At 35.6% G+C, this 25,270-nt stretch overlaps 1 protein-coding gene across 7 annotated transcripts in view; it reads left to right on the top strand.

Annotated features, from left to right (window-relative positions):
- LOC106884518 (epidermal retinol dehydrogenase 2) overlaps positions 1 to 25,270 on the top strand; it is a 336,544-nt gene that overhangs the window by 295,414 nt on the left and 15,860 nt on the right. For all 7 annotated transcript variants that reach the window (XM_052967041.2, XM_089350683.1, XM_052967043.2 and 4 more), the window contains exons 3-6: positions 4,525 to 4,709; positions 11,783 to 11,914; positions 15,424 to 15,668; positions 22,196 to 22,321. In XM_052967041.2, coding sequence (XP_052823001.1) covers positions 4,525 to 4,709; positions 11,783 to 11,914; positions 15,424 to 15,668; positions 22,196 to 22,321 — 688 coding nt within the window. The remainder of the gene's footprint in view (positions 1 to 4,524; positions 4,710 to 11,782; positions 11,915 to 15,423; positions 15,669 to 22,195; positions 22,322 to 25,270) is intronic.

Genomic DNA, 25,270 nt, shown 5'->3' with positions numbered 1-25,270 from the left:
CTCCATTTTCTTTTATTAACTTATATATATACACTAGCAGAGCAACCCGGCGTTGCCCGGGAATGAAATTGTTGCTTATATACTGGAAGGAAAAAAGCAAAATATGCTGTATAGAAATCTGAGGACATTCTGTAGATGGACTCTCAGATGAATGATGACCGGGCACCTCTCATGAATTGGAAAATTGAAGATGCGCCAAAAAGCCTCATTGGTACTTGAAAACTTTTACGAAAATTAAAATGTGGCTTAAATGAAAAAAATGATTTACGTGAATATCCTCACAAGAGTAATTGAAATAAATTGCGATTGTGGAACCCCTCACGCACGCACGCGCACGCACACACACACAGAGTATCACACATCAGATGAAATGGAAGTGTGTGTGTGTGTGTGACAGAGAGAGAGAGGTTTGTTGTCATGTATACGTACATGCATAAATATGCATACATCTTTGTGTGTGTGCGTGTGTATGAGAGAGAGAGAGAGTAGATCTATACTATATATAAAACAGATGTGTGTGTAATCGACTTCACCAAATGCTTCTATACTTGTGATGCGTGAATAATTTGACCTCGGATAAATGTTAGGCTCTTCATTTGATTTTTTTTTATCTCTAATTAAAAATAAATAATATTGCTTTATATTTAAGATTCACTTCTTTAAAAAGGTTCCTCAATGTCAACTTCCGGTATTGACGTAACAACGACAAAAAGCTTCACTCTCTATTTTGTGTGTGAGTATGTATGAGAGAGGGAGAGAGTAAATACTACATACACACCGCTCTCTCACTCTGTCTCACACACACCCCTTGACTCACTCACACTCTGTCTCTTACAAACACACACATACATAAATGTATACAAACATATTTACAAAGACACGTGTGTTTGCGCGCGCGTGCGTGTTTGTAAGAGACAGAGTGCGAGTGAGTCAAGGGCTGTGTTGTCATATGCATACATCCAAAGATGTATGTATATTTATGCATGTACGTATCCATGACAACAAACCTCTCTCTCTCTTACAAACACACACATACATAAATGTATACAAACATATTTACATAGACTCACGTGTGTATGCGCGCGCGCGCGTGGGTGGGAGGTTCCACAATCGCCATTTATTTCAATTACTCTTGTGAGGATATTCACGTAAATCATTTTTTCATTTAATCCCCATTTTAATTTTCGTAAAAGTTTCCAAGTACCAATGAGGCTTTTTGGCACATCTTCAACTTTCTCCATTCATGAGAGGCGCCCAGCCATCATTCATCTGAGAGTCCATCTACAGAATGTCCTCTCAAATTTCTATACAGCATATTTTGCCTTTTTTTCTTCAAGTATATAAGCAACAATTTCATTCTCGAGCAACGCCGGGTGCCTCTGCTAGTACTACATACACACCGCTCTCTCACTCTGTATCACACACATACATCCAAAAATGATGGATGCATATGACAACACACCCCTTGACTCACTCACACTCTGTCTCTTACAAATATATACAAACATATTTACAAAGACACACGTGTGTATGCGCGTGTGTGCTGTGTGTGTGTGTGAGTGAGAGACAGACAGACAGACAGAGAGGCAGAGCCAGTGAAGGGGTGTGTCGACAATTATACGTACATACATAAATAGTCATACATTTCTTGTACGTATGTGTGAGAGAGAGAGAGTCACTGAAACATCTCTCTGTCTCTCTCTCTCTCTATCTCTCTCTCTCTCACACACACACGTGAAGATATGCACACAGAAAAGATGTATGCATATGCATTTATGTATGTACGTAGACATCACAACACACCCCTTCACTCACACATACAGAAACACACATGTGCCAAAAAAGAACAAAAATAATAGAAAATTTATTTACGGAAATTAACGAAGTGTGCGAGTTCAGAACGAAATCAAACCTGGAGTGTGTGAATGAGAGAGAGAGAGAATATATGAGATGATCTTGGAACGCCCAAAAATCGTATAAATAAAAGCACATTAAAAACTGTCTTGTACGGAATATTGAAATTTATGAACTTCGTAAATATGTGTTTCAGTAATTGTTCGTAGTAGAGAGTGAGAGACGTCGCCGTTTTTTCACGTCCGTACCGGAAGTTGACATTGGGAAACCTTTTTAAAGAAGGGAATCTTAAATATAAAGCCATATTATTTATTTTTAATTAGAGATAAAAAAAATCAAATGAAGAGCCTAAGATTTATCCGACGTCAAATTATTTATGTATCACAAGTATGGAAGTAAATAGTGAAGCCGTTTTCACGTGAAAAGCGATTACACACACATCTCTGTTTTATATATAGTATAGATAAAGTTAATAAAAGAAAATGGAGAAGAAAAATAAATGATGGATACTTGATTAAATTTTCCCTTCAAATATCTATTTCATCTCTCATTCTGAAAGAATATATAAGTATATATATATATATATATATATATATATATATATATATATATATATATATATATATCATCATAAATATACAGGGATTAGCATTGAGTTGCTTCTCCAACATACTGAAAATTTAGAAATAGCAGTCAAAGAACTACTGATTCTAAACTACAAATTTTTCTCTAAACGGATGGCGATATTTATGGCACACATAGAACAAAAGACCGGAGGGAAAAGCATAAACAAAACAAGTCTTTAGTTGTGTTTCAGTAATTGATCGTAGTAGAGAGTGAGAGACGTCGCCGGACGATTCCCTGCCCTTATTCTTGTATGTATATATATATATATATATATACAAAGAGTTGTTGGCTTTAAGGATATCGCGAAACTGAAGGACCACTGCATTAAGTGTATGAATCTGAGAGGGAAATATGTATTTTCTTTTACCCAAAGCCAGGAACTTTTCAGCACTCCCTCCTGCATGTTGGTTTTGTTGAATACATGTATATATATATATATATATATATATATATATATATATATATAAGAATGAAATGCTGGCGACTGACTGGGATGGATTATTAGAACATTTGAACAAGGGATCGGATAACCATGATGATCCTCTGGAGGACATTTATCCGAAGTCCCTTTGACTATTGCTCCCAGCTATGGTTACCAACCTGTGTAAAATTAATTGCAGAGCTTGAGGCAATCCTACAAAGCTACACGAAGAAGATAGCTTCTCTGCAGCATATAAGCTACTGGGAGAGACACAAAAGATGAAGACTCTATTCCTTAGAGGAAAGGCGAGAAAGATATGCCATAATATATATCTGGAAGATCATAGAGGGACTTGTCCTAAACTTTTACATCAAGATTTACACTAATACTAGAACAGAACGTCACTGCATAGTGCCAAGGACTTTAAATTTGCCATCAAGATAGAGGACAAGATATTGCAACAACCTGGGCTTTAGGGGATCACAACTCTTCAATATCCTCCCGAAGGACCTGAGAGACCTGCATGGGGTGGATGTAGGTGTTTTCAAAACGAAACTGGACCTCTTACTGTCAAGTATTCCAGATTAACCAACTTCACAGCAAGATGAAGGCAGCGGCATCAAGCTCTCTCGTGCACCAAATGTCAATTTCTAAATAGCATTCGTGAAGTAAAATTATGTAGCAACATCAAATGGCAGTGCTCCAGCAGTATGACCACAACTTATGAGCTGAAACTAGATCAAATCAAATCAAATCAAATCATATATATATATATATATATATATATATATATTACTACGGCACTCCGTCGATTACGACGACGAGGGTTCCAGTTGATCCAGCTTGCTCGGGAAATTAACGTGCAAGTGGCTGAGCACTCCACAGACACGTAGTTTTCGGGGAGATTCAGTGTGACAAGGCTAGCCCTTTGAAATACAGGTACAACAGAAACAGGAAGAAAGAAAGAAAGTTGTGGTGAAAAAGTACAGCAGAGCTCGCCACTACTCCCTGCCGGGAGCCTCGTCGAGATTTAGGTGTTTTCACTCAATTAACACTCATAACGCCCGATCTTGGAATCGAAACCGCGATCCTATGACTGCGAGTTTGCTGTCCTAACCACTGGACCATTGCGCCGCTAGAGAGAGAGAGAGAGAGAGAGAGAGAGAGAGAGAGTTAGAATTAGATAGAAAGATTTGGTATCATTGAAGAAAGAGTCATAAATTTTGTGAAATTCTGGAAATGTTGGGAATAAGAAACATGGGTCAGAATATCAAAATACTGAAATATTTGCATCAGTAAATACTATGTGAAGACTCGTAGCTTAGTGGTTAGGCAGTTGGACTTACGATCGCCAGATCGTAGTTCGATTCCCAGACCGGGTTGCACGTTGTGTTCTTCGTTCCACGTCGCCTCGGTCCTTCTTTTGATCAGGAGGAATGCTGGCTTGCTCCCCTTGCTAAAACGATGCAACGCGCATTGCGTTTGTAATGTATAACAACTTCTGATGTTCTGGCCAGTCACATGATCACGTGATATGTTATCAATTTGCCAAATTAAGTGTCCCATGTCTATAATACCATCCTTTTCACTAGTTTAATATTTCTTTCTTGTCTCATTTACAGGAAGCGGAATCGGCCGTGAGCTAGCCCTTCGGTTTGCCAAACTCGGTTGTCGAATGGTCCTTTGGGATATTGACGTTCAAGGCAATGATACAACTGCCAAAGCAATCAAAGAACTTGGTGGTAGCTGTTACCAGTATACAGTGGATCTCGGTAACAAAGACGAGATTTATGAAACGGCTCGAAAGGTAAGGCTGATTTTGTCGTTGTCTTATTTCTTTACTGCCCACAAAGGGCTACACACAGAGGGGACAAACAAGGACAGACAAACGGATTAAGTCGATTATATCGACCCCAGTGCGTAACTGGTACTTATTTAATCGATCCCGAAAGGATGAAAGGCAAAGTCGACCTCGGCGGAATTTGAACTCAGAACGTAGCGGCAGACGAAGTACCGCTAAGCATTTCGCCCAGCGTGCTAACGTTTCTACCAGCTCACCTCACCGCCTTTGTCGTTGTCTTCTGCCACACCATTGTTATCCCACTGTTGCTCTTTTGTTGTTAAGATCTTGTTCTGCTGCTGCTAGCTTCTTATTCTGTTCTCAAGTTCATATCTTGCTGCAGTGAAGTTTCATCACTTCTAGACCAATAAAATAAGTAAAAATATTGAAGTTGATATTTCATTGCTTAAACTCCTACAACATTTAACCCTCTTCCTCCAAAATTTCAAGTTCTCTTTATATTCAGGAATTTTCAAGGTGAATTATGAAATTAACGTAAAAGTAATAATATCCTATAAATTAAAAATGCTAAATGCAGTAAGGTAGAAAAGCCGTATGTTGTTCTTTGTTGGAAAGGCGTTGCTGTTAATTTTCGAGGGGCCGTGGATTGGCTGACTCTTTACAACGCCAAGTGGTATCTAATTACAACCCTTTACGTTCTAAATTTAGATCTTCATGAGATCTATTTTTTCATCCTTCTGCAGGTCAATAAAACTATTATGAATCGACATTATCGATTATATCCCTCCTCTGACTTTGAGACTTGTACCTATGCAAGAATTAACTTTTTCCAAGAATAGAGAGTTGAGGGAAGAAATTGTCAGTGAAATGTTGAACGAAATATGCTTTGCTGCCGCTTTATCTAATGGATTCAAATCGTGAAGAAGGCGAGGTTTCCCTTTCAACCGCTCTCGGGCGACGAAATACACACCAGAGAAATACCAAGGACAATTATATAAAATATACTCTTCCTCAAAATTGGTGCCCTTGTCTACATTTTATAAATTTGTGCTCATATTCAAAATATGTGCTCTTGTTCCAATATTAGAAATCAATATTAAATGTTTCTGGATTATTAACTCTTTAAAGTGTGTATTTACAATAATCTTATAGTATATTTACAATAGTTATATCTAAACTTCGTTTCGATCAACTCTATCTCTGATGTTCATCAGGTAGCTTTGTTTATCACATTTCAATCAATTCAATAAAAGTCTAATAAATATAATTATCGTAAACGGGATTAATAACCCGGGAAATTATCAACTTGTATCAGATGGTGTGACGTTAAACCAACTATGGATAAAGAGACCGCCAACTTTGATGAGCAAACTTTTGATCAAGCGTATTCAAACGGTAAAACATTCTCGCGTTTTCTTTTTTAGACACCGCTTTCAAGATTACATTATTCAATGTATCGTTTTTGTTGTTGCTTTTCTGCGGTAAATACGGCTGCTATTTCTCGCAGATCAAGCAACCGCGTAGGTGCTCCCGTCTTGACTAATGATTCGTATATGAATGTGAGAATATTTGTTTCTTCTTTGTACATATAATTTGCATATAACTAAACGCATATTTGTAAGCTTGGTTGCTTGTGTGTAGATTTAAAGATGTTAGTGTGAATGTGTGTGTGTGTGTCAGTCCCCGCTGTTTCTCAGTATTTGTGTGTATGTGTGTGTAAATATATAGGTATGTCAATTGCTTTCACAAGTGGGGTAACGATTATTACGATAAAGACTGAACTTAGCCTTTCATGTGTGCGGGTTCATATACATTTTGTGTGTGTGTGTGTGTGTGTGTATCAGTATATTCTTTGCATGAATGTCATTACATTCATATACATGTATATAATATATTTCAGGTGTGGTTCCAAATGGTTGCATATTTCTGCTTACGTGTGTGTGTGTGCGTGTGGTTACATAGCGGGTGTTCAAGGATACATATTAGTGAGTGTGATATCGTTGTGGTTACATATTTGTGTGCTTGCGTGTGCGTGTGTCTTTTGGTATTTCGCACTTGTGTGCATACCTTTTTTCTGTATGTTTATGTCTGTATATATGCACCAACGATCGGCATTTTTATCATTAGGTTTACAATGTTCGCGCGTGTAGATAATTTGTGTGGTGTGCAGAAAAGCCAGTGACGATGGTGCTGTCAATAACAATATATCACGCCTGTGTGTGTGTTTGTGCGCGCTCATATTTTATGAATGTGTTTTTATTCTTTTGTATGTGTCTGTCTGTATGTATGCATGTGTAAACCTGTTTTTGATGGTAATACTGAGAACTTAACTGTGTAGGTAATTATGTGCCTATTTGTAGCCTGGTGCGTTTATGTTTAATTTGGTGGTTTAAAGTATGAGGCAACAATTCTCACATACGTGTGCACACGTGTGTGTGTGTGTATGCATATACAGCAATGCCTCGATATACGAGTTAATTTGTTCTCGGAGATTGCTCGTAAAACAAGAACTCGGCAAACAGAGCAATCATTTCCCATAGTTGCAATGGAATTTGATGCTGTCATTTTACTTCGTCGTTATATGCAGCTGTGTAGACGCGTCGGAACCAGTGTTGCTACATGTTGCGACATTGCCAGACACACACAAAATGGCTGTTTAACCTATTTATATTCATTATAAAATAAAACTCGTAAATCCGGGATCTCGTAAACTTGATCCTCATAAAGTGAGGTATTACTGTATGTATACATGCAGTGTGTGTGCGTGTATATAATTGTGCTTCTAGCAGCGGGACTCTAACTCATGAGTTCCAGGATTTTGAGGAATATGGAAGCCACACCATGGTCCTTATTGTTGCCTGGTCTACATTGACCTGGAGCAGTAGCACCTGTCAGGGTCTCAGCTACGTGCTAATTAGTTACCATCGGAATTATCTCGAAAAGAAGGTCGATCACACAGTTCACAATGGACCCAGCGCAGCTCCTTAATTACTCTTCTAAAAGAAGGTAACTCCATACATGTCCCGCATCCTCATAACCTCTGGTCTTGTGGTACTTGATGCACCAGACCAATATCAGTTTAAAGGACTGACATGCCTTTGCAATATTGGGACAGGGCATTTAAAGATTAAGAAAGTTTAAGGAATAAACATATACAGAAAATCTGAAAGAATATATATACAAAGGGTTCTTGGATTTAAGGATATTGCGAAACTGAATGACCACTGCATTAGGTGCATGAATCTGAGATTGGAATATGTATTTTCTTTTACCCAAAGCCAGGAACTTTTCAGCACTCCCTCGTGTGTGTGTGTGTGTGTGTGTGTGTGTGTGTGTGTGTGTGTGTGTGTGTGTATTGGTTTTGTTGAATATTGAATACATGCATTTGAAAGTGTATCTATAAAGTAATGTAATTACATTCTTTTAAATTAGTTCCCGTAATCGCTCAACACCTGAGGCAAAGTCACCTCCCTCAATACTAGTCCCCACTTAGTTGAGAGGTCTAGTCTTGCAAGTTGCTTGGTGACTAGACTAGTGCCAGGGCTATGTATAAAGCACCCAGTATACTCTGTAATGTGATTGCCATTGAGAAGAACATTCCGCCCTAATGACCATGCCAAAGCAGACACTGGAGCTTCGTGCATTCCTCTTAAATCATCCAATTTATGCCTCCATGGAAACAGACGTTACTTATTGACTATGATAATGACGATGGTACATATATACTTACCTACCTACCTATATACATGCATATCTGTATGTATGTGTGTGTGTTCTCTATTTACTCATGTTTAAATTGAACTGATTTAGTATTAAATCTTGGTACAAAATTTTTCCCTTCAGTTTTCGCTTTACTCTGTACATATGGCAAATCCCATTTGTTTTTCAATTACAATCAAGTATGAGATAGTGCGCCTTCTTCAGCCGATAAAGGAGTAAATATGGTGTGTGTGTGTGTCTGTGTCTGTGTGTGTCCACGTGTGCACATATATTCATATGTAAATAGATATAAAGGCATTAACTGGTGGAATGTGCCTGTGTATATGGTGAAATACAATGCCACAAGTGTACCCTAAAACAGTTAACTAAATTGGGAAGAGAACATTTTAAAACAGGTCTCGTAATTAGTTTTCTTGATGTATTAATCTCTTTTGACTAAGCAAGTGTAAGCTAGAGTTTAAAGGAAAGGGTGAGAGTCAAGGCAATCTAATCCAGCATTAATAGTCCACCTTCTCGCATGTGTTTTGCAATGCTTGCATGGAAAAACGTATTACAAGTTTTCTTCTCAGATATCAGTTTTACAACGAAGATATTGGTCTCATGATGAACATATTTTTCTGTTTTTTTCTTCTTTATCTTATGTAGAGGAGAAACACTGGTTTTGCTATTTCTATTTTTTTTTTTTTAATATATACTGGAGATCAGCCCCCAACTGTTCTGAGTTTACATTTTTGTCTTTTATTGGCAATAAAATAAGTACCATTAATATCTGAAAGTTGACTCATCACCCTTAGATGAAGGTTACTGCACAAAACATTAAACTGCTCCTCTTTTGAGCTCTATACTAAATTATTACACTTTGAGCTGTTCATTAATTTCCTACCTTGACAGATACGTGTTTTCTAGGATCCTAAGTTTGTTCTGCAATTTTGAATTAATTTATTATAACAACACCACAAAATGTCGCTTTATGTTTGAGAAACCACTTGAATGATTTCACAGTATTGACTACCAGGTAGTTTTTGCATTTATCTTGTTTAATATCAACCTATACATGACAGCTTATGTTAAAGTTACTTATTGTAATTAAGATTTCATTAAAAATCTCATTACAACAGGATTAATGACTTGTATGTCCAGATGGTCAACAATAGCATACCTGAGGAGAAATACCTTGTCTCTTTTCTTGAACTGCTAGTAATAGCAACCAAATTTCAGTCAAATTACACCCTAACAAATTCACAAAAAAAAAAAAAATGGAAGAATATTGTATAAAGATGACGCTCTCTAGATATCAAAATATTTCATTGAGTGCCATGGTTAGATTTTTTGATTATGTATCCTTTTAGGTGATTAAAGGTTGATCCTAGGCTAAACAACAACAGTAACAACAACAATTAATTAATCTCCAAGTTGCAAGGATTTAAATAAACCATTCCCAAAACTTTGTTATTAGACAACCTTTATATCCAACTTAACATGGATGTTTTGTTAGAATGCCGAACACTGTAGTGCTCACCTTGAAAGGCCGTCTCTTGAGGACACATGGTGCATGAAAGCACACGTTCATTTCGTTGGCAGCTGAGAATCATCTGCTATAGGTGCCGGGACTGTCAGATCACGTAATCTGAACGAAACTGTCTCTTCAGCCAAACCTCACTGCCAACGATATATAAAATTACAGTAACTTGTCAGACACTGATGTCGCAAATAGCCAGCAGGCTTATAATAAAATAATCAGTGTTAGAAACAGTATTAATACCAAAAGGCAAACTTTGTATTCAACTGAACGTGAATGTTTTGTTAGAACACCTAATAGTAACACAACATGCACGTTAAGTTGGATATTAAGATTGCTTTCGGTATTAATACTGCTTCTCTCACTAATAATACTGCTTCTCTCACTCATTAATACTGCTTCTCTCACTTATGCTTTATTATATTAAAAATTATATGACTCACTCCACTAGCCTATTTGTTGAAAATATATCTCTGACATAACATCATTGACATCAATATCAGTAGTCCAGGGCTGGATTCATGGATACAGTCAGTCATTTCATGACTAACTCATAAAAAGAATTGACATACATGGTTTAATATTTATGTCATTTAATTACAATAATGAACAGTACAGTATTGTCACTACCACCACTATCACTACTGCTGCTACTGATGATGACTGTATTGTACATTAAAATTGCCAAATCGAAACAGAAAAACGAAACAAATCGACTGTCATGATTCAATCTACTTCACTATTGGTAGCCATCAAGCTACATGATGTGAACTTCAAGTCTTGCATTGCACTTACATTCATAAGTAGTGGGAGCCATTAATTTTACAAGGCAAGGAAAACCTTGCTTGCTGTCATCAGACTGTGGTTTGTTTTAGTTCTGTCTTACTTAATGTAGCGTTTTTGCTGGTTATTCATTTGGTACATAGAGTAATGTGGAGGCGCAATGGCCCAGTGGTTAGGGCAGTGGACTCGCGGTCATAGGATCGCGGTTTCGGTTCCCAGACCGGGCGTTGTGAGTGTTTATTGAGCGAAAACACCTAAAGCTCCACAAGGCTCCGGCAGGAGATGTTGGCGAACCCTGCTGTACTCTTTCACCACAACTTTCTCTCACTCTTACTTCAAAGGGTCAGACTTGTCACACTGTGTCAGGCTGAATATTCCTGAGAACTACGTTAAGGGTACACGTGTCTGTGGAGTGCTCATCCAGTTGCACTTTAATCTCACTAGCATAGAGTAATGTGAATGAAAATTAGATGTAGTGCAAGTAGACTGAATACCCTGTTGTGTTAAAACCAGTGAGGAATAAGGAACGATAGGAGGAAAGTATGTGGGTTGAAAAGTTAGAGGGAGAGAGTTTTTCCAGTTTGATCAAGACCTTGTTATTGTTTCAGACTTCTGCCAGTCATAAAAGTAAATGAGCAAACAAATTTATATTCAGATCATGATATATGGTTTGAGTTTTCTCTCCTCCTCCTTCTGCAGCTAAAGAAAGATTGTACAGAAATTCAAGTCTTGCCATCTGGTGACGTCATCCATAGCCCAGCATAATATGTTCCAAATACATTGTCTTTAGTGTGTACTTTATTAATAATTAAAATATATTAAGTCAATTGCAGGTTATATGTACTCTCTTTTAAGCATACTGTTGATGACAAAGACAAGTTCCCTTGGATTCTAGATTGCTTCCTATAAAAGTTACAAACCTATGTCTATCACTTTCTCATCTTTTCTGAGATGAAGGGCAAATCTCCAGAATCAGAGTCCAGATTTTTATTTATATGACTTATGGATAAGACTTTGACATGCTGAAGATTAATTCTTTTGTTCATTATTTTCTCAGGTGAACGAAGATATTGGAATGGTTCATATACTAATAAACAATGCTGGCATTGTGACTGGTCGAAAATTTTTGCAGTGCCCTGATGAATTGATACAAAAAACTATTGATGTCAATACAATGGCACACTTCTGGGTAGGTAGTATCTACATTACTACTGAATTATTGTTGATAATGGTATCTTTTTTATTGTTTTTGTGTCTTGTTAATCATATTATGGATCAGTTGTACATGTTTCTCACTACACTTCGATATATTATGCATGCCTACTTGGGAACCTCTCTGAAGCTGCCTGACTTGCTTTTAGCACAAATCTGTTTCAAGCCGTATCCTATTCTCTTCAAAAAACGAATGATGTTGAAGAATCTTGGGTGTATTTTCTCACAATAAAAGAGACTAGTGGCAGATAGATCTGCCTAATCAGAGTTAAGTTGCTGTTAATAACTATGTATCTGGAACTGTTCCTCACATTTCAATATCTCTATATTTGTGTATAATCAGTGGTATACGGCACCAAGATATACATTAAGGTTGTTAATTTTGGGAACTATTTTAATATTTAGAGAATATAAGGAAAATACTTATATCTGCCTTTTATTTCTAGATTAAACTACTGTCACATTTTGTGTCTTTTTCTTGGATATCTTGGTGTTCCTAACCTATATTAGAACTTAAAAGGACTTTTATTTCTATACTAAAAGTTACGATATCCCTTTGCAACAGTGCCAATAAAAGGCACTTTTTTAAAAATTGTTTATCTGTTATGTTACAGAACAATTTTGTAAAGCACTGCCTTAGGCAATACATTCAAATATAGTACCTAGTTGCCTACATATATCTATCTCCACTTTATATGTTGTCAGCATGCACCATTATCTGTTCTACTTAGAATAACTAATAAATTAAGCTATATTATCATGTATTCATGAAAAATCAGGATAGTAAGTATTTTTTAAATAGAACAAAAAATGCATAAAAAAGCAGTTGCAGTAAAGTTTGAACTTGTATTTATGCACTTAACAGCTAACATTATAATTTCACAACTAGAATATACAAGTGCTAAAATAATTTTAGTATGTGTAAACGTATTGATTTACATCATAACCTCAAATTATGATGTGGTATGAGGCGCTATAATTTATTAAATTGACCACAGTACTTAACTTGTTAGTATTAGTTTTATTAACTCTGGAAGAATGAACAGCTGGTTTGTCCTTTGTGAAATGTTGGTCAGTGGACTGTAAAAGCAGCACAGTGTTGGAAAAAAAGTTGTTTGCAGTATTTAGTTACACCACTAGGTGTTTATACTTGTTGTAGCATCATCATTATCGTTTAACATCCGCTTTCCATGCTAGCATGGGTTGGACGATTTGACTGAGGACTGCTGAACGAGGTGGCTACACCAGGCTCCAATCTGATTTGGCTGAGTTTCTACAGCTGGATGCCCTTCCTAATGCCATCCACTCCAAGAGTATATCCAAAGTGTAATTATAAATCTCTCAGTCTTGGTTCAGCAAACCCCTAGCATAAAAGACATTGAAGTTATGACCCTCACATCTTATACTTTTAAGTTTAGTATATCAAGAACTACATCTCTTTCTTTTTCTAGAAACAGTCCAGTGAGATTTCGGGGGAAATTTGACTGTTATTTCTAGCTGGTTAAACCAATACATATTGACTCCCACTGTTGCTTGTTGACTGGATATATATATATGATACACATTCTACATTCAGGGCTGATAAAGATTTTCAGGCCACACCTCATCAGCAGCACTTCCATGTATCTGTAACCAAAAGATTTACCACATAATGTTGTTCACTTGATTATAAGAAAGAACCACAGGAAAGGCACAATTCATTTCTTTTGTTTGTATTTAGCTCTAAACCAAACTTTGATTGAGCAGAAATATTTTGAAGGACTCTGCAGCCATTACTTTCTTACTTTTATTGGGACCATTATATCTAGCATTACATTATTCTCAGAGTCCTTCACTTGTCACAATGGTAGGTTTTGTTTTGAGGCAAAACTTAACTGTTATTTCTAGAAAATCAAGCAAACACTGATAAACCCTTCATTGGGAGGATTCATGCTTCTCCAAGCTCTTGAGGTGTTGAATGCAATTTTACAGTGATGTTGCTATTACTGCTGTTAACATAGATTGATATTAGCAACTGTGTTGTAAAATTGCATTCAACTCCTCCAAAGCATGAATCCTCCCACACTGACTTGCCTGATATTTATTTAAATTCTCACATGTATGTTGTAATGATTACTAATAGGATTCAAGCATGTTAAATTAGTGTTTTGGTTTGTTGCTACAATGTACTGTTGAGCGTATCTATAGCTTGTTAATTTTTTTTTTGTTTGTTTTTTTCTAACCTGTTCAACAATTCTAACCAATTCATCTGTACAATATATGTACAGACAAAAGAAAATGGAAATAGTCTTACATATGTTTTGGCTCTTGTCAGAGTCATCATCATTATCTGTGTACCACCAACTCCTGTTTGAGTCATTGTTATTAGCTGTGTACCACCTTGACTTATCTACAAGCACATTGCTTATAAAGTCACTAATATTCAGTAATTAAAGTGAGTAAACTGGATAGACAAATTAGCATATCTAATACTTTCTTGGTATTGAGATCAAACATTAAATTACTGATGTTGTTTCATTACTATATTATAGAACATATTTATTGGGTAATACTGTGTATTATAAACATTGTAATACAGTGTTACAAAGATTGTAAGCAATTCTGGATCTATGATTGCAGCATGGAAGACATATTAATCATTCAAAAAAACGCACAAAGTATAATAAATGATCAAATGAAGTTAACAGTCTTTGTGTGATTTTAAATGGCTAATTGATGCTACAATTGTTGTAGACAATCTATTTGCATATGTTTGTGGACTGAAAAATAGAAAACAATTATATATTTGTTTCAACTCAGCTGTTATGTTTCTTTTTCTGTTTGCACACATATTGTACAGACAAATTGTTTACTATTGTTTAACATACAGGTTTGGCTTGAAAACCCATAGGCATGTTAGTTTTCTCAGTAAATTTTGTGTAATATTGCATCAAAGTAACCATATTTATTCTTTTACATTTTTATTCTTTTGTAAGTTGAAGTCTATCAACTATGGCCCTGTTGAGGCACCACGTTCAATGATTTAGTTAACTGTAATAGCTTCTGTACTTATTTTCATATTTAGATCATGTTCTTATTTTATCAAATCCTATTTGTTGAACCACTAGACTGAGTGGCATAAATGAACATAAACATAATCATGTAAAGACAAACAAAGACAATGACACACAAACACACACACACACACACACACACACACACACACACTTCCGTACAGTTTCTGGCTACCATACATACCTTGTAAGGCATTGGTTGACATGATACTTTAGTACAAAGTTTACTCAAGTTGTCATGCAGTAGGCTTTCAGTCTGAAACCACGTGGATGTAAAACAAACTTTTCTATCACATACACAGCAGTTATGCCTACAGCTATATACATGTACTTAGTAAAGCAAGTTTTGTCATCATTACCTTTATTATAAGTTGCCTCATTCACTTTGTCATTCATACAAACTTTACATTAATCAAGTCCTTGCCATTTTCAGACTGTGAAAGCATTTCTACCAACTATGATCAAAGAAAACCATGGACATGTTGTAACTGTAGCAAGTGCAGCAGGTCTCCTTGGTGTCAATAGCCTTACTGATTATTGTGCCAGCAAGTTTGCAGTGGTAGGATTTGAAGAGAGTCTTCGATTTGAACTTGAAGTATTAGGCAAAGATGGTGTTCACACAACAGTGGTCTGCCCTTTCTATATAAATACAGGCATGTTCAATGGTGTAAAAGTTCGGTAAGTCTACCAAACACTTCTCTTTGTAAATAGAAACTAAGATTCAGTTAACTGTATTTCAAGGCATAAGAGATGTACTGGTTTATGAAAATAATGTCTTAAAATATAAGCCTGGTCTTATGTAAGAAGTTGGTCATACATTACTTGTTTGACTGACTAAAAATGTCTTTTCCTTGAATATGGTTTGCTGAAAGTGGAATGTTCCTAAAATGCCCTTGTGTCTTTTATGCCTTCAAATATGTTACCTTTCTTTCAGACTTAACTTTTATTTTCTTCCACTTCAAAACTGATAAAATTAAAGTGTATTCATTAGTAAAATGAAATAAATTATTACTGAGACTGAAAAGCATATAAATTAGATTGAATTTCAATTATTGTCCCCAAATTTATTTTCTTTTGAATTCTATTATTTACTCTTGGTCCAACATGTTTTCCATTCTTTTTATGTATGCCTAAGTATTGTGATTGCTGGACTCAAGGTGCTGTAATGATACCAGTATGTGTCCATAGGCTTACTCTTTACCCTAAAGAATTGGACTGCCGTTTCTTTAATGGCATGTCAGCTTCTGAGAAATTCTTGATTTTTAATTTTATTTCCTCCTCCTCACTCTTGGATTTAGCCACAATTGCTATTTATTCCTCTCTTCAAAGAAAAATGATTTCAATAGATCAGGGATTTATATTTGGTATATTTTTCTTCTTTATATGTGTGTACGCATGCATGTGTGTGTGCATGACTGTATGTATGTGAGTTCCTGTCACCTAGTGGTTAGGATCTAATAGTCTTTATTGCAAGACTGTTGTTTCAATTCCCATATCAGCAGTGTGTTTGTGTTCTTGAGCAAAACACTTCATTTCACATTGCTCAGTCCACTTAAAGCTAAATGGGTAACCCTGCAACAGACTGGTGTCACATTCAAGGAGAATGCTGTCCTGCCTGCCTAGCCTGCAGGCTGGCATCATTTGAAAGCTACAACAAAGCAAGGAAGTGTACTATGAACAGTGATGTATAACAACATCCTATAGTCTGGTTGATACAGTGATGCAGGGATATATATTGCATAATTCTTCCTAATATAAACACAAGACTTGAAAGAAGGAGGGTCTAGACCCATGATTTCCAATGTGGGGAACATGCCCCACCGATGGGGTATGCTAATATTTTGGTGAGGCATGCATAGAGTTATGCTGAATTTTTATACCTTTTGTATGCAATGTTTAGTATATCATGATAGAAAGGGGGCAATTCGAGAATAAGTTATTTAAAAAAAAATTCCTTACATCCCTTCTGTGGACAATTTTATCAAATTTTGGACACTTTAGAGACAGCAGGTCATTTTCATCTTATTCATAAGATATGATGTCACTAAAGAGGGAATAGATTATTTCCTTCGATTTAGTGGTATTTGAAAACATGTAGGTAATTACAAACGAGTATGTGTATGTGTGGTTTCTTTGTGTGTGTGTATGCGTGCTTGCATGTAGTATAGAACTGGTCAGTACTGAAAGCAATGCCATCTTAATTCCCTATGGAAAAATAAACTGTAGACAGACTTATGTGTGCAGGTATGTCTAAGAGTATTGATTCTTTTATCTGTGGCGACAAAAAATCTAGGTACAAAAGAAAAATGTGGTGTTGCAGAGTGTTGATAGGGCAATAAATGGCGTTGGGGGTGAGAGATGAAGGAATTGAATGGTGTGAAATGGGTTGAAATGGAGTGGAAGTAAGGAGTAGCATCAACGAAGCAAGAGAAAGAGAGAGAGAGTGGAAGGGAGAAGATAAATAGATAGGGAGAGAGATTTATAGTACTGGTAACACACACATACACACACACAGGTATATATATATTTATGAACAGAAATGAAAATTAACAGGTCATTTTATTCCCACCAGTCAGTATGCGAATTCAACTAAAAGGTAAGAAAAAACTTCCATCATTGATACAAAGGCTTTTGCAGCTGAGAAGATTCACAGAATATTTTTTGTTTCTTTTTGAGCATATTTTCCGAAAGTTTATACTGAAATCTTTTCGTGTTTGATTCAAAGGCATAACTACATATTTCTCCCCCCCCCCCCCCCCACCTCCACCGATTTGGATGATCATAACATTCAGAAAAATGAGGAAATTGTCTACAAATATGTATATCATGTAGATTCCGAATATACAAAATTTTGGGGGAAAAGTGTTTTAGGAGGGGTTGGAATGGGGTATTTCGGAAAATTCACCGGAGTCCACTTCAATTAGTCTTAACTTTCAAGAAAATGGATATTTTTTATTCAAATTCTCTACAAATATACCTCAGACTATATAGATTCCGAGGACATAGGAATTTGGGGGGAAAACAATTGGGGGCTATTTTTAAGAACAGTTCCCCTCTCACGGGTGTTTCTGAACAAGTCGTCCATATTGTTTCATCTTCTCCATTTTGTGCATTTGTGCATCTGTAGATTTCTACTGAAGTAACAAACATGCAATGAAGGCAAATGAAGCCCTCACTAGAAAACACGTTATGCTAAATATAACAGCTAAATGTCTGGTACACAGAAATATGTTATTAAGATGACTTATCTGTTGCATACGATATTTTTTTTTCGCTTTAAGTAAATTCCCAGGTAAACGGTTCTAAAAGAAAGGCAGAAGACACCAGAAGCAAAAATAAGGAATATACAGGCACAGTTAAATATAGAAGTGTAAAGCATAATTTGTTACATAATCTCTATAATAAACATGATATTGAATGGAATAATTCCCCGTTTGAACTTTTTAAATTTGAATTACATATATATATATGAAACAAATATGGACGACTTGTTCAGAAACACCTGTGAGTGGGGAACAGTTCTCAAAAATAGCCCCAATTGTTTTGCCCCAAAATTCCTATGTCCTCGGAATCTACATGGACAGAGGTATATTTGTAGTGAATTTCATTTTAGAATATATATTTTCTTGAAAGTTAAGACGAATTGAAGTGGACTCCAGTGAATTTTCCGAAAACACTTCCCCACCAAAATTTTGTATATTCGGCATCTACACGATATAACACATATTCGTAGACAATTTCGTTAAAAATATTCCTTTTTCTGAAAGTTATGATCAACCAAAGTCTGGGTGGGGGCAGAAATCTGTAGTTATGCTGATTCAAAAATACGTAAAATGAGTAGTGCAAGTAAAAAAAAGTTCATCAATATTCAGAGGAATATTTAAAATTTGGATTTATACCCACTTTCCAATATAAGCTGTCACCGAGTTATGGGAGAAAAACTAAGATATTGTGAATTTTCCAAAGTCGTCTCCCCACACCTCAGAAAAGATTTTCCCAAAAAGTTTCTTTATAATCATAATCTGTCAGTTGAAAGGTATTTATATAAAATTTCATTTAAAAAGAAACATTTTCCTAAAAGGTATGAGGGAAAAACTCAGATCTTGTAAATTTTCCAAAGTCCTCCCCCACCCATTGCTTTCCGCACATGTTTTATTCATATTTGTTTCCTACACATTTTTTTACATCCGTTGTACTATTTTTCTACATCCGTTGTACTATTTTTTTTTTAATATTTTGGTTCTGGGTAATATTGTAAACATTAACCAAATTTTGAATAATAAAAATTAGATATCACAAGGGGGCATCAGGATTTTAGAAATGATTCATTGGAGCATGACCACAAATTGGTTGGGAACCACTGGTTTAGACAATTACATTAACCTCAGTGCACAACTGGTACTTATTTTATCAACTCCAAAAGGATGAAAGGTTAAGTCAACTCCAACAACATTTCGACTAAGAATGCAAAAGAAGAAGAAATATTGATAAACATTTTGTCTGGTGCAGTAACAATTCTGCCAGTTCATCAACTTATATATATTGCATACTGTTCAATACTAAATAAAATTAAGTTAACGGAAGTAGCTCAACTAAGCCAAGGGAATAGATTGAGTGATTTTAATGTAGTACTGTGATGATACTGGTAATAAGTAACATCTTAGTTGCTTATAATCCTGGATCATACCCTTTACTAATAGCTATCTCAATTTACTTATACCTTCAATGTTCCATGGAAACAAAAGCTACAACCAACTTACATTTTTTTTCTGGAAGACAATCATTCCAGTCACCTACTGATGGATAATTCAATTTAACAATTGATTCTGTCACAGTGCTCTTTGGATAATTATATTTTTCTGTTTGTATTTTTCTTTACTTTGTTTTAATTCTTATTCAGTTCCCAAGTTACATTTAATAATTGTTTTTCTTCTTGGTGTCAGGTATTTGACATTTAACTTGTGCATCATTAGTGTATGCATTGTGCCAGATGTTTGTGTGTGGCAGGTCAGAGGTCATATGAAATTCAAATATTATATGTGGGAAATTTTATAATTAACATATTTTTTATTGACTCCATCATCGCCACAAAACACCAGCACTACTACTATTATCACTTTCATTTTGATAATCATCGTTTGGGTAATTGTTATCATCATTACAATCATCAGTACTACAACCACCAATAAAATTATCATCACTATTATCACTATGACTGCTGCTGCTACTATTAGTACTACTAATGCCAAACAAACATCATCACCATCATCAGAATTTCAAAAGCCACGTTTATCTGTATTGTTGCTGGCATTCATTCAAGAGATCAGTTGTACAGCATTTTTGCCTAATAACATTGTAAAGCTGGTCAGGTGGTTCTTTGGGGGCAGCATATATTATTCCCCATTAACTTAGTTTACCTCAATTAGCTGAAGGAAATAAATGCTAGACCTTCCAGTTTATTCACTCCCAGTAAACTAGCATTCCTTCATCATTGTTTTATGAGTATGACAGTATTCACTGTGGCAGATTTTTTTACAGCCAGATGCCCTTTCTGTTGCCAACCCTAACCTGTTTCAAAAGCAATTTAATATTTCCTTACGGCCTGACATGTTTTCACAAGAGACTGAAAATGTGTGAACCCCACTTGCATGGTAACGACACCCTAATATGGAGTAATGTCCAGACAAGAAGATACACACACACACACATATGTATATATGACAGGCTTCTTTCAATTTCTGTTTAGCAAATCCACTTACAGTGCTTTGGTCAACCTGGGCTACAGTAGAACTACTTAACCAGACAGTGATGCCTCCAACTCTAAGAAAATACTTATTTCTCATGACACCTATTTATTTCCTTGTTTATTTTACATCCACTTCACATAATCAATAACACTTCACTAAGTAACTCCTCTGTATAGAATACTGACGTCTAGGAAACACACACACATGCACGCAGGCTTGCGTACACACACACACACACACACACACACACACACACACATATATATCTTCAATAAAAATGAAGTAATGATTGTGTAGTAATACAAAGGTAACATTGTAGTGATACACCAACAGCTTTTTTGAATAACCCAATCATAGCTAATGTTCCCTCCACATACAAACAAGACACAAACATCACTTAAAGGAAATTGAGCAACACATTACAAATTAAATGCATTGTTCATCCCAAATATTACTGTGTTATCTATCACAATGCTATCCTTGTCTTAATACAATGCTGTGATCATGTTTCCTCTCTATTTTTTTAATTGTGTCACATTTGCATATGAAAATTCATGAAAAATAACTTTGCAGGATATGTCAGATAAAAGAGTTGTCTAACGCCTTATGTCCCTGTCAGTGTTTGACTGTGAATTGTTTGATGTTTGGGAGTGAGAGAAAGGAAAACATGAACTCATTGAGACATGCTGCATTATTTACCTTCAATGGGTAAGAATGACTTTGCTACCTCTAACTGGCAGTGTTAGTTTCCAGCTAGTCACAGCTCTGCTACAGAGTTTTTTACTGATAAAAAAAAACAAAAAAACAAAAGAAGCATTTTTGTATGGCTTAAATAAAGGAGGGAAGGTTGCACCCATAAGCTTCGCAAGACCGTAATGTTAGGGAGGGAAAAATCTGCTGCGAAGGCTTTCAACAGAGTGCACTCTGCTAAATACAGTCAAAATGCAGGTAGTGGTGTTAAACTAGGTCACATTAAATCTATTACTCAGCCTAACTAAAACTAGTAATTATCACCTATGGTTACCTGAACAACTTCAATTACAGGTGTGTTCAGCATGTGCAGTTTGTAAAAGATCCTTACTAGCATAAAGCAATTTGGCTGCATTAAGAACTAAAATATGACAGAAGTAGATATATATCTCATGGTCAAGGAAAGAGGCGTTTACAAATGGGCATTCTTTATCTTTCAATAGAGTGGTGTAATAATGGATTAGGTTACACAAAAGCAATATTCCAGCTAATTTTGTCTGGACAAACACACACAGATACCAGCATATTGTCTATTTCCCTCCCTCTCTCACTCTCACACTGTCGTATAAATATGGTGTGTAGGAGTATGTGTATTTGTGTGTGTGTGTGTTATATAAAGATGTGTAGCTGTATGTGTGTATATTGGCATCTGTGTGTACACATCTAAATATGCATATTTCAATTTTCTGTTAATTCCATTTTCTTTAGATTTCCTTACCTGATGCCTATATTGGAACCAGGATATGTATCAGATAAAATTGTGGAGGCTGTACGTTGTAACACTCATATTTTATACATCCCACGGTTGCTCTATTACACACTTGGACTAAAAGGGTGAGTATAAGAGAGTAACAATCTCTTTTACAAATATCTATTTTATATTTTTGGTTTCAGCGTTAAGTTTCTCTATTTTCAATTTAGTGCCATTTACAAGCCTTTTCTATCTTCAGGAAATCTATAATAATTCCATCACATGCGGTACAAATTTGATGACATAGTTACTGATATTGGATGACATGGAAGCTAGAATGTTTTACATATATAGCACTTTTTTATTCATATTCTTTACTTAGAGACTACTTAAAATTCTTAAAAGTCTAGATCATATGTAAATGGTTCAAGATACATGCATAAATACTTATATATTTTTAATTAAATATATATATATATATATGCGTGCGCATATATGTGTGAGTGTTTGTGTGTGTGCGTTTGTAATATAATATATATATATATATATATATATATATATATGTATATGAGGTGGTATCAAAAAGTTCCTGGACTAGTTATGTTTAATAAAAAATAATTTATTTCCTTAAGTTTTATTATCATCAACTTCAAAATAGTCACCTTATGCAGAAATACAATGGTCCCAGCATTCCTGCCATTTTTGGAATCCAGCCTGAAGGTCGTTTTCCATATGTGAGTCAAGGACCTTCTGTGATTCACTCTGGATCTTGACAATGATGTTAAAATGGTGCCCTTTTAGTGGCAATTTCATCTTGGGGAAGAAATGGAAGTCTAAAGGTGCTAAATCTGGTGAAGAGGATAGCTTCAGAAGCAATACCATGTTTTTGGAAACAAACTCATGAGTGAAATATTCTATGAAACCACCTTCAGCTTCAATGACTGCTTGAATGCAGGATTGGAATTGTTGACATGCCTGCACCAAATATTTCTTATTCATTTTGGATGTCATCTGGATTATGGTGGCCTTCAAAGATCAACTGACAGTTATTTTAGGGGTTGTTTGAGCTTTGTTAAATGGTGCTGAATCTTATTGGAATACAAATGACCTCTCATAGTTTAATTCTTCCATCCAGAGCTTAACGACTGTCTCTAACATTAAGGCCCTGGGGAAACATATGAAATAGCTTGACATGACCTCCATTGTTAACCATTCCTACAACCATCACAGTTACTTGAAATTGGTGTGCATCATCCTGTGGACATCAGAAGGATCTGCACATAATCATCTGTTATTTCTCTAGTAAGACTTTTGGTTGAAACTTTACTCATCTGAGAAAAATCAAAGCTTGCCATGTTCATGAAGTGCTTAATCTTGTTAAATAACCACTTGGCATGAATCAAATGGATCTTAATACCTTTGCAGACATGAATTGACCTTTCCTCAGAGCATACGATTTCTATTAAATACACCAAAGTTCTTATAGTCCACTCTGACACCCAAAGTCATTTGGCAATGTTTCACAGTGCTTTTATGGGTTCATTACCAATAACATTTTGAACCTGTTAGATGAATTGTGGTGTCCTTACAAGGTCCAAATATTTAGAAAGTTCATATATATATATATATAACTTTAACATTTGATGTAACTGTAACATTCCGATCAGAGGCTTCCAATTTGATCTGAAGTTTATATACAAAAAATTTTTCAACTTTTAAAAAGTTGGCAATTTCTAAATAATTTTCTGCCACTTGTATGGCAACAATGACTGCACATCTTTTCATTTTTACCGGACATGGTGGGAGGATCAAAAAGAAATAAAAACCTTTAATTGATTTGAAGATAGCAATATACTGTTAATTATGTGTCCTCAAATACCGCTTGTACCCCATGTAAATTGTGTACATGTGTATGTGTGCACTTATTTCTTTTGAAAAGGAGTTGTGAGTTGGATTCAACAATGGCACAAATGTATTGTGTTAGAGACTATATTGAATATTACCTTTGTAAATTAGATGATTTACACTACCGACATGTGTAATTTCAATGACTTGTGTCAGTTAATTAAAATGCTATGCTCACTTTTGCATTACTCTAGATACAGCCTGCTTAGCATCCAAACATCCTTTAAATCATGCTGCAACTTTAATAATAAATGATACCCTGATCAGTTCTCTGATATACAAAAGGAAACATGGCAGATCTTTTCAAATGAAGATAACCTGGGGCTAAACAAGATTGCCAGCAATCTGTAATTTGCATATTCTTCATTTGGGTTGTTTCACAATGCAAACTACATCTGAAACTGAAGACTTAGATTCTGTCTGCATCTTGGGTTACCAGCTGGAGGATTACAAGAACTATGGAGACCTCGCTCCATGGTTGTTCACCCTGCAAAGAATATACTCTTAATTTCCTTAATATCACACCTTACCATCTTGCAAAAGAACACAATATAATGATCTACTTCAGGGTACACTGTGAGTAAAAATAAATGGATAACAATAAAATCAAGGGCACTCAGAGAGTGCAAACCTCCACCAAGGCAACATCAAAGTATTCTCAACGATTAGCCAGAGTTGATTTTTAAAATGAGAATACCTGAAATGAACTCAACTTCTCTCACAAATGATAATACTAAAAATGAACCCGGCTGCTCTCAAAAATTAAGTAAAAAAAACAGGAAAAATAATCCAGAATCCCTGTCCAGTACTGGATCGATCCCAAAATCTAATCAGTGCCAGTCATAAGGCCAAACATCCCTGAAAGTTTCATCCGAATCCATCCAGCGGTTCTTGAGATATCTTGTCCATGGACAAACAAACAAACAAACACGATTGAAAACAATACCTCCACTTTTGCTAAGGTGGATGTAAATATAAAGGCTTAAATGCTTTTGATCAATGTTCTGCTCAATCAGAGGCAACTTACATTTCAACAACAATACAAATAGCATTAAATAATACTGAATATCTCAAGTAATGGCTGTTGCAGCATGGTAAATGTTAAACTAAATGGCATGGACTGAATTAAATAATTGCATGAATTCTTCAAACGAATTGTTCTACTATGCATTGCATGAACTGCTTTC

The sequence above is a fragment of the Octopus bimaculoides genome, chromosome 4, assembly GCF_046866305.1.
Source record: "Octopus bimaculoides isolate indiv1 chromosome 4, ASM4686630v1, whole genome shotgun sequence".
NCBI lineage: Eukaryota > Metazoa > Mollusca > Cephalopoda > Octopoda > Octopodidae > Octopus > Octopus bimaculoides.
Note: the sequence above shows the minus strand (reverse complement) of the source record. Positions and strands in the feature narration are given on the sequence as shown.